At 38.6% G+C, this 12880-nt stretch overlaps 1 protein-coding gene across 2 annotated transcripts in view; it reads right to left on the minus strand.

Moving 5' to 3' along the window:
- CNST (consortin, connexin sorting protein) overlaps positions 1-12880 on the minus strand; it is a 114772-nt gene that overhangs the window by 37718 nt on the left and 64174 nt on the right. For both annotated transcript variants that reach the window (XM_060305425.2, XM_030868508.3), the window contains 2 exons: positions 9738-9943; positions 1159-1189 (listed from right to left, as the gene is read on the minus strand). In XM_060305425.2, the coding sequence (XP_060161408.1) occupies positions 1159-1189; positions 9738-9914 (208 nt within the window). In that variant the 5' untranslated portion in view covers positions 9915-9943. The remainder of the gene's footprint in view (positions 1-1158; positions 1190-9737; positions 9944-12880) is intronic.

Here is a 12880-nt window from a genome sequence, read left to right on the forward strand (position 1 = left end):
GTTGACCCAGAAAGAAGGAAGAGAAAAAACTCACTGTTTTAGCTTTTTGTCCTTCCCATGATCACTCAGAGGTTTAATTCTCTCTCTCATTTGTAGTCTTAAAGATATGCCAGGAATCATAAAATAGGCCAGGGAGAAGCAGAGACAATTCCATTTTCCTCTGTGCATGGCTTAAAAGTATACCAATGTTTCTCAAACTTTACTGAACATAAAAAGTGTTTGAAAATCTTGCTAAAATAGAGATTCATGGGTCTGATCCCCAGAAGCTCTGATTCTAAGGCCCATGAATTTTCGTTTCTAAGAAGCTCCCAGGGATGCTGATGCTGATCTGAACTGCACTACATCATACTCATTATTTGGGTAGATCTAGCTTCCTTTCCATAAGAATTTGATTTCCTACATACTTAGAAATGAACTGCCACTGTCTGAAGTTTCATTTCGTAGTTTACTGGATAGGGTTCAGGATGATAATGGCTTATCTCTCAATCTGTCGTGAAAGTCAATAAGGTTAGGAGGAAAAAGAAATCACACAAATAGGGAAATAGAGATACTTAGGATACATTCTTTCTAGAGAATATATTGGGCCATCTTTCAAAAACAATTTCAAATGAGGAAAATTTAAAAGCTAAGGGAATAAATCTTTCCTATACAAAAGTTAACATGCAGTCTCCTTTGAGAACATTTATTCTGTTTATTACTAGTGAAGAACTCAATCTTCCCTTTACTGATATATAGCTACAATAAGACAGTTATGAGATTTACTATGTATAATACACTTGACAGACTCTAACATACGAATATTACTTGACTTGTACTTCTGTTTAATTCAAAAGAAAAAAAATTCAATGGGTTGTTTTTTTTGTTTGTTTGTTTTTTGCAACATGCTTTTCCCCCTCCCCCCAACACACAAATATTTAGATTTTGGTAAAATTAGGGCTTGTTCATGGGAGGTCAAATTTGGGTGCTTCTAGAGAATTTTCTGGAGTGACAAATTCCCTACATCTTGTTTTCTGAGATGGTTACACTGGCGCATACAACAATTAAAACCCAGTGAAAACAACAGATTATACATTTCATTGTACGTAAATCTCAGTTTTTAAAAATGGGCAGTTCTCTAAGAAATCTGTGAATTTCTTCTTGTAATTAAGAAAAGGATACAGTCCTCCTCCTGGAAATAGGACTCTGCTATCTGTTAAAAACAAATAAAAAACAGAGGAAATTAAATTAACATTTGGATGAAAAGACAAATTTAGAAGAAACCAAGACCTTGAAATTCTCAAAGTCTTTGATATTGAACTAAGAAAACTCTTATTTAACTACATTCGCCAGTTCAGAAAAAATCAGACTGTAGGCACAGGACACATTTCTGAAGTCACTTATCTCAAGAAAAGCAAACATAGACATTCTTTGGTCCATATACAATCTCATTCTTCCTACTCTATTTCAAGTCAAAGCAAACATCACTGATTCATTAGAGTTTACAAGTAAGAACTCTAAACAATGAGGGAAATGCTACTGAGGCTTATAAAAGTATATTATGAGTGAAAGGATGACTTTATCGTAAATTAAAAAGTTGAAATATGTCATGTCACATGAAATCTTAAAACCTATTCATTTCATTTCTGTTTCACAAACTACCTCATGGGACACTGATTTTTCATTCTTTTTTGATATTTCAGAAAAGGACAGACCAAGTGCTAATAGTTGAGCAATGATCTTTGGAATATATACAAAGTGCTGCACAGTATAAAGGGCAATGGATGGGAGGGTGGGGTCCAGAGACTCATGATCTGGACTCAGTTGAGGCTTATCACTTAGCAGATTCATTCTAGGGCATCTCTAAATTTAAAAATTCTTTGATTCTAAAAACTTTGGGATCTTTTACTTAGATCTTCATTTAGATATAGCATTTATAAATAGAATAGTAAAACTGAAAGTATTCACTAAGAAATATTTTCATAAATTTACTGTCATATTTAAAATATTTCATTAAGTACTTTACACTTTCAAACAGTTTCCACTGATTTTTAGTATGTCTCTAGTGAAAAAGGTATTCCATTTATAGATCACTATCTCCATTTTCCAGGTAGCTGCCAAGGCAAAGAGCAATAAAGCACTTGTCAAACCTATAAGCTAGCAATAAAAAGGAATGGTCTTTCCCAAAACCCACAGTGGAAAAAGGATAGTTTTAAAGGAAATATTTGCCTAGCTTAAAATTTATTCTATATATCTAACATTCTTCCAGGAGCAACATACAATATAGATGGACTCAATCACCTCTTTGTAAACTGTTAATCAATTAGCTTTCAGATTTCCGTGACAGTTCTAGTACCATTAAGTGCAACTAAAAAGACAGGGTCATGGGACTTCCCTGGTGGCGCAGTGGTTAAGAGTCTGCCTGCCAATGCAGGGGACACAAGTTTGAGCCCTGGTCTGGGAAGATCCCACATGCCACGGAGCAACTAAGCCCGTGCACCACAACTACTGAGCCTGCGCTCTAGAGCCAGCGAGCCACAACTACTGAGCCTGCAAGCCACAGCTACTTAAGCCTGCATGCCTAGAGCCTGTGCTCCACCACAAGAGAAGCCACTGCAATGAGAAGCCTGTGCACCGCAACGAAGAATAGACCCCACGCGCAGCAACGAAGACCCAACGCAGCCAAAAATAAATAAATTTATATACATATATATAAAAAAAAGACAGGGTCATGAAACCCAAGGTATCAAAAATAAAAGACATTTCCAAGGTGAAAGGGCAGCTTGAAAAATAAATATACAGATCATATCCCCTATAAAAACCTACCCCTGGCAAGTCTAGCAGGGCAAAAGAAAATGTGATTTTCTTTGATGCCCCATATGTCTAGATCTGGGAGGTAGCCTGGTATAACAGAAAAACGTGAGGTTTGAAAGTGAATAACCTGACTGCGTTCTAGTCCAAGCTTTGCCACTACCAGCTGTGTGACCCTGGACATGTTGAGTCTCAAACTCAGCTTCCTTATCTGTAAAATAGGGACAATAATACCTACAACTCTGAGACAGGGCTGCTGTAAGGACTAAGTGAGGAAACGTGCATCTAGCACAGTGCCCAGCACATAGCAGTAAGTGCTTAAAATGGTTTTCGAGTCTGACTCTGGACTAGAAGTGAGAGAGGCAGAGTAGAATTATGTGAAGAAGTAAGTTGAAAATCACTTTGGGATGGTAATAATTTTAAGGTTCTCCTGGTTTCAGGCTTCTTTTACCTACCAGAAACAAAAAGAAAGGGAATTAGGAAGGTGTAGTTTTTCGGCCATAGTCTTACAGAGTGGCTTCAAGGATCCCAGCGGAGACATATCCTGCCTGAGTCTGAGATGAGTTTCAGTATAAGCTCACTGAGCACAGAGTACAGCACTTGATCTTTTTCTTCTTACTTCTATATGAGAAACTTCTAAGTTTATGACTTCAGTTACATATTTAAAGCTAACCTGCAGTCATTAACTAAGTCAGTGTAGGAAGATTACTCAAACCCAAAAAAAATAATTTTTAAATGGAATCTTCAAGAGTTCCAAGAGCTAAAAGTATAAGTGTATATCTAAAGTAATCGTAGTCATTATATCAAATGGCCTTTAGCATATATTCATCCATATAATATCATGTTAAAAATAATAAAATTGTCTGGGCTTCCCTGGTGGCGCAGTGGTTGAGAGTCCACCTGCCGATGCAGGGGACACGGGTTCGTGCCCCGGTCTGGGAAGATCCCACATGCCGCGGAGCGGCTAGGCCCGTGAGCCATGGCCGCTGAGCCTGCACGGCTGGAGCCTGTGCTCTGCAACGGGAGGGGCCACAACAGTGAGAGGCCCGCGTACAGCAAAAAATAAAATAAAAATAATAATAATATAATTGTCCCCTAATTAACTCTTCCCATCCATACTTCCTTATTTCTGTTAGTGGTACTACCATTCCTTTCAACTGGATATCCTAGCCTTATGCCTGAATTATAAATTTCTTCTTTTAGCTCTTTTTTTTTTTTTTTTTTTTGTGGTACGCGGGCCTCTCACTGCTGTGGCCTCTCCCGTTGCAGAGCACAGGCTCCGGATGCGCAGGCCCAGCGGCCATGGCTCACGGGCGCAGCTGCTCCGCGGCATGTGGGATCTTCCCAGACCCGGGCACGAACCCGTGTCCCCTGCATCGGCAGGCGGACTCTCAACCACTGCGCCACCAGCGAAGCCCTAGCTCTTATTTTTATCAAGATTACACATGTATATGGTTTAAAGAGTCAAATAGTTTTATGAGGTGTGTTAAAAAAGGCCCTACCCTTCTTGCCCTATTCTCCTTTCTTCAGGAGCAAGCACATACTTAGATTTCTCTTATCTGTTTAAAAATATATTTTTTGCTGTATCTCTAAACATTATGCTTATATTTGCTATTTCTTGATTTTTTCAGTTTTAGAAAATGAGGATTGGGTCTTTTGCTCCTCCCCATCCAAACCCTACAAACATACACGACACACACTTTCTCTCACATATTCACCTATCCCATGTTATTATATTGTAGTAACAGGTAGATAAACATTTAATGTTTACCTTATTATGAGTTAAGCCAAGTAGTAAACTCATTATTTTTCCTTTCCTGAAAACTTTTTGTTTTCCCTGGAGTTTCTTTTTTTCCCTTTTTTGTAAAAAAAAAGTTTTCCATGCACTTATCACTTATACAACTCTAAATAGTCCACCAGGAGTCTAAATCTTCCCTCAATACATTCAGATACCGCAAATATTCAGAAATAGGAAAATGATATAAAAGTTCCTCCCCAGACCCTTCTGATCTGCTCAAATAGAAGTGGTTACTCTCTCCTTTTTGGTACAAAGCTGTCATCTTAGAATCTCCCTTCACCTAGAGATTCCCTTCACCTCTCTCCTGGTAGCATCCCCAGTTTCCTATATCTCAATCTTCCTGTTCCTTGGTTTACTCCCTTGTTTTGATGGAGTACATCATCTAGCGGCTTCCTGAGAAAGGATGGAAAGGAAGTACCATAGACCCTGATGTAGGAACATTCTTGGTATATCTGACAAACTGCTAGGAGGCCAGTGTACCTGGAAAGGAGTGAACAAGAAGGAGAGTTTTAGGAATTAAGGCCTAAGAGGTAACAGGGCCAAATCATGTAGGATCTCGTAGGCCATGGTAAGGATTTTGGCTTTTACTCTGAATGCGAAGAGAAGTCAGTGGATGGCTTTGAGCAGAGAAGTAACATGATCTGACGTAACATTTTATCTGAATCACAATGACTGCTGTGTAGAGAGAAAAAAACCTAAATGGAAGTAAAGGTAAAGCAAGGAGGTTTCTACAATTAGTTTACTGCAAGAATCCAAGTGAGATTTGATAATATCTTGCACTGAGATGGTGTCAATGCAGGAGGTAAGAAGAGGTCAGAATCTGGATATATTTTGAAATAGAGTGGCAGGACTTGCTGACTGGATTTGGACGTGGGGAAAAGTGAAGGATGACTTCAAAGTATTTGGTCTCAGCAACTGGAGGGATGGAGTTGCCATTTAACAAAAGGGGGAAGACTAGGAAAGCAAAAGATTTTGGAGAAAAAAATCAAAGTTTGATTTTGGGCATCTCAAGTTTGAAATGCCCATGAGATGCCTCAGGAAGCTGGATGTTTAAGTCTGTAGTTCAGAATTGAATCCTGAAGCACTTCAATGTTTAAGAATTAGTAAAACTTGGAGGACTCAACAAATGAGCCAGAGAAGGAATGTCCAGTGAGGTAAGATATAAAAGCCAAAAGTGAGGGGTCCTAAAAGGCAAAAAAAGAAAATGCTGTAAAATAGAGTATGTGGTCAACTTGTCAGAGATTCTGATACTTCCAGTAAGATGAAAACTGAGGACTGACCACTAGATTCGTATGGGCACGCAACATGGAGGTCACACCTGGCCTTTACAACGCAACTTTGATGGAGTAGTTGGCACAAAGGCCATATTGGAGTGAGTTCAAAAGAGAACTGAGGGGCTTCCCTGGTGGCACAGTGGTTGAGAGTCCGCCTGCCGATGCAGGGGACGCGGGTTCATGCCCCGGTCCGGGAGGATCCCACATGCCGCAGAGCATCTAGGCCCGTGAGCCATGGCCGCTGAGCCTGCGCGTCCGGAGCCTGTGCTCCGCAACCGGAGAGGCCGCAACAGTGAGAGGCCCGCGTATCACCAAAAAAAAAAAAAAAAAGAGAACTGAGTATGGAATGTTACCTAGGTAGAATTCTTGGCCAATATATTTTAACCTGAATCAAATCATGAAGAAATAATCAGGCAGATCCTAATTATGGGACATTTTACAAGAATTCTTGAGTCTTCGGAAGTGTCAATGTTATAAAAGTATAAACAAACAAGCAAATAAACAAAACAAAAGGCAGGGAATTGTTCTGGATTACCAAAGACTAAAGAATCTTCCCACTGTGTGCTCCTTCACTGGATCCTGGATCTGGGGAAAACTATTTATAAAGAATATTTGTGGAATAACTTGAGGGAAACAAATACAGGCTGTATGTTAAATAATATTAAACCAATGTCTCATTTCTTGGGGTTGATAATGGCATTGTAGGTTATGTAGGAGAGTATCATTGTTCTTGGGGAATTTATGCACAAGTATTGATATTTAAGGGTGAAGTGATATAATGCCTGAAAATTACTTTAAAATGTGTCAGTGGAAAATACGTGTGTGGAGAGGGGCTGGGGGGTAGGAGGAAAACGAAAATCTGGCAAAATGTCAACAACTGTCAATCCAAGTGAAAGGCACAGTATGAAAGTGGGAATTACTAAATAATGAAAAGAAGAAAAACTCACTCCACTTCTCCCTGATTTGTGTCTCCCTTGGGAGGTGACAGGATATTTTGTATTCTTGGGCTGAGGAAGGCAGCCATCAGCTGACTCCTGTTGCCCTGATGTCTCAGCTTACTGCAGGCTTCAGCATCTCTTTCCAACAAGCAATGTTTGAAGTAGTGACAGAGAAATATAGTTATAATGCTTAATATTTATTTAGCTTTTATGTTAAGTGTACCAAGTACTATGTTAAGTACTTTTACTGCATTATTTCACTGAGTCCTCTACAACTTTACAGGAAAAGAAACTAAAAGCTACTTTGCTTGTTAGTGGTACAGCCAAAGCTCATACTTTAAAACCATCACTATAGGGACTTCCCTGGTGGTCCAGTGGGTAGGGCTCTGCATTCCCAATGCAGTGGGCCCCGGTTCGATCCCTGGTTGGGGAACTAGATCCCGCATGCATGCCGCCACGAAGATCCCGCATGCCACAACTAAGACCCAGCGCAGCCTAAGTAAATATATTTTTTTAAATTAAATAAATTTTTTAAAAGTGGCATTAAAAAAAAAAACTCACTATACTTTCTAAGCTCCTTTGCCAGGAGAGGACAGATTGCTGAGATATATAAGAAGCATAACATACGGGACCCAGCAAACTGACATGTTTCTGGGGGATGAAGGTAGAATTTTACTTTGAGACATAAGAAAAATAATCTTCATCTGATCAAGACTGTTATCGTCTTCCTGCCTAAAAATGTGATTTTCTACTAGATCTGCTTCAGCTGTAGGATCACCTGCCTGTAGAAAAGAGAATTCTTCCTACCCTTAATGTAATAGCCCAGTGACATAAACTGCTTGAAAAGATTTGACTACACTTGCTATTTCCATTTACTCCAAATGTCCTTTTCCCCAACTTTTTATCGAAATTCTACAGAAGAGTTCAAAGAACAGTAAAATCAACAGCCATATACCTTTTATTTAGATTCGTCAATTATTGACATTTTGCCAAATTTGCTTTCTCTGTCTTTCCCTCCCTTACATGTATTTTCCCACTGAAATATCTTAAGCTGCAGGCATTCTATCACTTCACTCCTAAGTACTACTTGCACATGTATCTCCCAAGAATAAAGATACTCTCCTACATGATCTTCAATTCCATTATCAATCTCAAGAAACCTGACACTGATGCAACAGTATTATTTAATATACAGTCCATATTCAAATTTCTCCCAAGTTGTCCCCAAAACAGATTCATTGAATGGAACTAACAAATTGTAGCCCTAGAATTATAAGGAACTTGCTTTGTGAGGGAGTCTCAGCCTCCCTACTTGTAAAGATGGTGATAATAATTACCTCTCTAGATTGTTTGGAGAATGAAATAACAGTTAATGCAAATACCCTTTACAAACTCAATCCACTGTACAAATTCAAGGAAGGCTGAAAGATTAGAAAGCTGCCTTAATATTGGTGGTTCTCAACTATAGTTCTCAACTATGGTAAACATATACCATATATGTCAGTAACACATTAGAGGTCAAAAAGTAGTACACATTTTCTCAAAGGCATTCTTCAAGTCCACCAAGGAGGTAACATAAAGTTGTAAGAATATATGTTTTCCTGCCTTAGGACAAAAGCTGTTTTACTTCTTAAAAATTATTCACTGCTCACTGCAAAAGTTAAATGAAACAGGAGGAGTGAAATAAAAAGTGAAGCTTTTTCCACACCCATATACAAATTATTTTCATTTTAAAAGAAAATAAAACACAGCTCATAAATATCTTAATCTTTTTGGAATTATCTCTTGTGTATCTTCCTCATCACTGTCCTATAGATCTCCCAGTCTCCAGGCTCTCCATCTTCTAGCTTACCCTCCCAATCATCAAAAGAGTTATTTTTCTAAAATTCAAATTATGGCACCTGCATAATTAAAAGCTCTCAGCCTCGGGCTTCCCTGGTGGCACAGTGGTTAAGAATCTGCCTGCCAATGCAGGGAACACGGGTTCGAACCCTGGTCCAGGAAGATCCCACATGCTGCAGAGCAACTAAGCATGTGCGCCACAACTACCGAGCCCACATGACACAACTACTGAAGCCCGTGTGCCTAGAGCCCATGCTCCCCAACAAAGAGAAGCCACCTCAATGAGAAGCCCATGCACCGCAATGAAGAGTAGCCCCGGCTCGCCACAACTACAGAAAGCCCGCACACAGCAACGAAGACCCAACGCAGCCAAAAATAAATAAATAAAATAAATTTAAAAAAAAAAGGCTCTCAGCCTCTAAAAGTAAGCCCTTAATGGCACAAGCTACCCAGTCTTAATTCCTGTCTCTTTTACATCTTAATCTTCAACAACATCCCTGTCTTTGCAGGGACTGTTCTCTCTTTCTGTACCAGCTCACTTTGTTCATCTAGTGAGAGCCTAAACATCCTGCAAAACCCAGCTCAAGAATCACCTTTTTTTCCCCTGATGTCCAAAGGACAAAGTTAATCATGCATTTTGTGCTTCTGCTGAACCTTAAACACGTATCTACTCTAATGCTTTGTACAGACTTCTACAATTAGTTATCTACAAACTGTTTCTCCTATTCCACAGTGCCTCTCTTAAGGACATGCTCTGTTACATAATCTGTTTCCCTAGCGTCTAGCTTAGTTTTTGGTACCTTGTTGGTACTTTAATTAAGCACTCACTACATTCACTCTTATTTGTACACAGCTTACTCACTAAGCAAAAGAAGTTAGCAACAGTATGAACTATAGATTGATGATCCAAGCCAATGTGTGGCCACGAGTCAGTGATATGCCAAATTTCCTACCAGCCACTGATCCAGGGTCACCTCCTCTTGGACTCACCAATGACAGGTGGGGTAGAATCAATTACAGAGAATAGGATTTTAGATTATTACAAATATTGGTCCCAGAATTTCAGTGAGGCTGAAAGTGAAGTGTTTAACATGATACCTGATGAAGGCAAAGGGGAAGTGCTCTTGAATCCAACTGCTCAACTTCACCACGTATAAGTGAGAACAGAGATTGCAGAACCAGCTTCGGGGCTTCTAGTTGATCATTAGCATTTACTTCTGCAGATTCTTCATCACTAACAGCATGTATGGCTGCATGTAATATATTTTCTTGCATAAAGGGTGTGGTATCTCCTGAAGAAAGTCCTTTGAGAGGTAAATAAAATGCCTATGTTAGGATAAATTTCCATCATGGTAAACACCTTAAAACAATTATGCCTGTTAATCATAAAATTTTCAAATAAAGCTAATCACATAAAAAAAACCCCAAACCCACAGAAACCACAAGTTATTCTCCTCAATAAATTAAGATTGTGCTGACATCTGATTGTTTCTATTAGCGATTAGTTAATAGAAGCAATTCTATTAGATCTATATAACTTTTTTATTTATATTATAAATTAAGAATATAATTTATATTCTTAATTAAGAATTATAATTAAGAATATAAAAAAAGATCTAAAGAAAAGTAGGTTAAAATTTGACCAAAAACTTGATTCTCCCAAAGGAAAAACGAATTAACTATAATCTGAAGTCATGTCTTACGCAAAATTAAAGAACTACATGGGAAGGTAAATGTGTTTATCATATGAAAGGCTAAAGAAGTTAAGCCTTCCTCTCTAAACTCTTGGTCTGATAACTTTAGAACTACTTCTGGATCCCAGCAGAGCAGAAGGAATTCAGATGTCCAGAGCTAATGGCCACAGAAGCTTTTTTCCTAATAAAAAGAAGTAACACAAACTTGGGGGAAAAAAATCAGTGAATAAATCCTTGGCCCACAGCTCCTGAAATGACACACCAAAGTTTTAAACTTTAAATGTTACACATTATAACTTCACCCTTCACTGAAATCTCAGCATCAGTTCTAATTTTCATATTGAAATTGAATAGACTGTCTGCATCTGTACGTACCTTTAGCTAGTCCGGCTTGGAAAGGATCTTTCTCAGTAATTTAGCGTGTGCATACCATGACTGAAGTTGCCTCCTGCCAGCCCTCTAGAGCAGGGGTCCCTAACCCGTGAGCTGCAGACCTATAGCAGTCCGAGGCCTGTTAGGAACCGGGCCGCACAGCAGGAGGTGAGTGATGGGCAAGCAAGCGAAGCTTCATCTGCCACTCCCCATCGCTCCCCATCGCTCGTGTTACTGCCTGAAACACCACCCCCCCCAACCCTGGAAAAACTCTCTTCCACGAAACCGGTCCCTGGTGCCAAAAAGGTTGGGGAGTTTGCCCAGAACCCTGTCTTCTACTGCCTTCTAAATAAATCCACTGCTCTAGCCAAGCTGGCCAATTCTGTATCTCCCTAGTATTAATACTCTGCACCTTTCTGAGCAATTACAAATCCTAACAGTTAAAAAATTTTCCTCCCTGGACGTCCCTGGCTGTCCAGTGGTTGAGACTCTGCACTTCCAATGCAAGGGGCTCAGCTTCGATCCCTGGTTAGGGAACTAAGATCCCACATGCCGCACAGTGTGGCCAAGAAAATTAAAAAAGAAAAAAATTTCCTCCCATCTGTCTAGTTAAGTTCTACCCTAAAAAATTCATATATTTCTCTATAACATGAGCCTGAAGTAAACTTACTTTCCTCTAAATCCTATATATGGTCTATGGAAAGTCCGCTAGGGCTTTGCATTATAGTGTATTATAGTGACTGGTGAAGGATCGTATTACAGTGACTGGTGAAGGGTCGTATCTTTATTAGATCATAACTCCTACAGCACAGGGATTAATTTACTTACTATAGTATTGCAGTTATATCCAGTAGCGTATTCAGCATTAAAATTCCAAGTGTTGTGCTTTCTACAGATAATCACCTACAGTGATTCCTTATATTTTAGAAAATTCTCTTCTATAAATTTTATGTCGTTTGGACTCTGGAAGTACAAGGCCTAGAGATGGCCTGCCATTTTATTTTGCAGGAACAGTATTTGTGAAAACATGGATGATTCTTCTGCCTTCTAATTTTCTAACCACAATGGTAGTAGTGCCAATGTAGGAACATAAGCTTTGTATAGAGAACTACAAAGAGACTAAGAGAAATACTGTTTTCTTTCCTTTTTCTCCAGCCACACTACTGTGCCCAAGTTATTTAATTTCATATAGACTGTGATAAGGCTAACCTCTCAAATTCTATACTTCTTTTCATTAAATTCTTCCCACATAATTATCAAATATTACTCCATATTTCCTCTTTGAAAAATTGAATTTTATAATGCTCATTTTCTGTAGAGGGAATTTAAATAAAACCCTTGAAGGATATGGCCAAAGAAGGGCAGGATTTTCCAAAGTAAGGATAAAGGACAGAATTTATGACTCCATTATCTAAAGGAAGTCTAAAAAGGGTCCTGTTAAATAATGGAAATGAAAACACGCCATATGATTACCTCAGTTATTTAGACAGTATAGATGCATAATGGTCACGGTTCCTGCTAGATCCATTTTCTAAGTTATTTTATTTACTTATTAAAATTTTTTTCTTCCAGTTTTATTGAGATGTACTTGACATACAGCACTGTATAACTTTCAGGTGTACAGCCTAACAATCTGACTTACATAAAACACGAAATGAATCCCACAATAAGTTTATTTCATATAGATAAAACATTAAAGAAATAGAAAAAAATGTTCTTGTGATGAGAACCCTTAGGATTTACTCTCTTAACAACTTTCACATATAACATAACACATAACATTACATACATAACACATAACATAATTTCACACATAACATTAATTATATTTATCATGTTATACACTACATCCCTAGTAATTGCTTATCCTGTAATTGGAAGTTTGTACCTTTTGACCACCTTCACCCAATTCCCCTTCCCACCACCCCACAACTCTGGTAACCACAAATCTGATCTTTCTCTATGAGTTTGTTTGTTTATGAAGTATAATTGACCTGCAATACTGTTAGTTCCTGGTATACAACCTAGTGATTCAATATTTCTATATATTTCAAAGTGATCACCATGATACGTCTCATTGTCATCTGTCATCATTACAAAGATATCACGTAGTTATTGACTATATTCCCCACACTGTACATTTCATACCTGTGACTCATTTATTTTGTAACTGAA

This window comes from Globicephala melas, chromosome 1 (assembly GCF_963455315.2).
Source record: "Globicephala melas chromosome 1, mGloMel1.2, whole genome shotgun sequence".
In the NCBI taxonomy this organism is placed as follows: Eukaryota; Metazoa; Chordata; class Mammalia; order Artiodactyla; family Delphinidae; genus Globicephala; species Globicephala melas.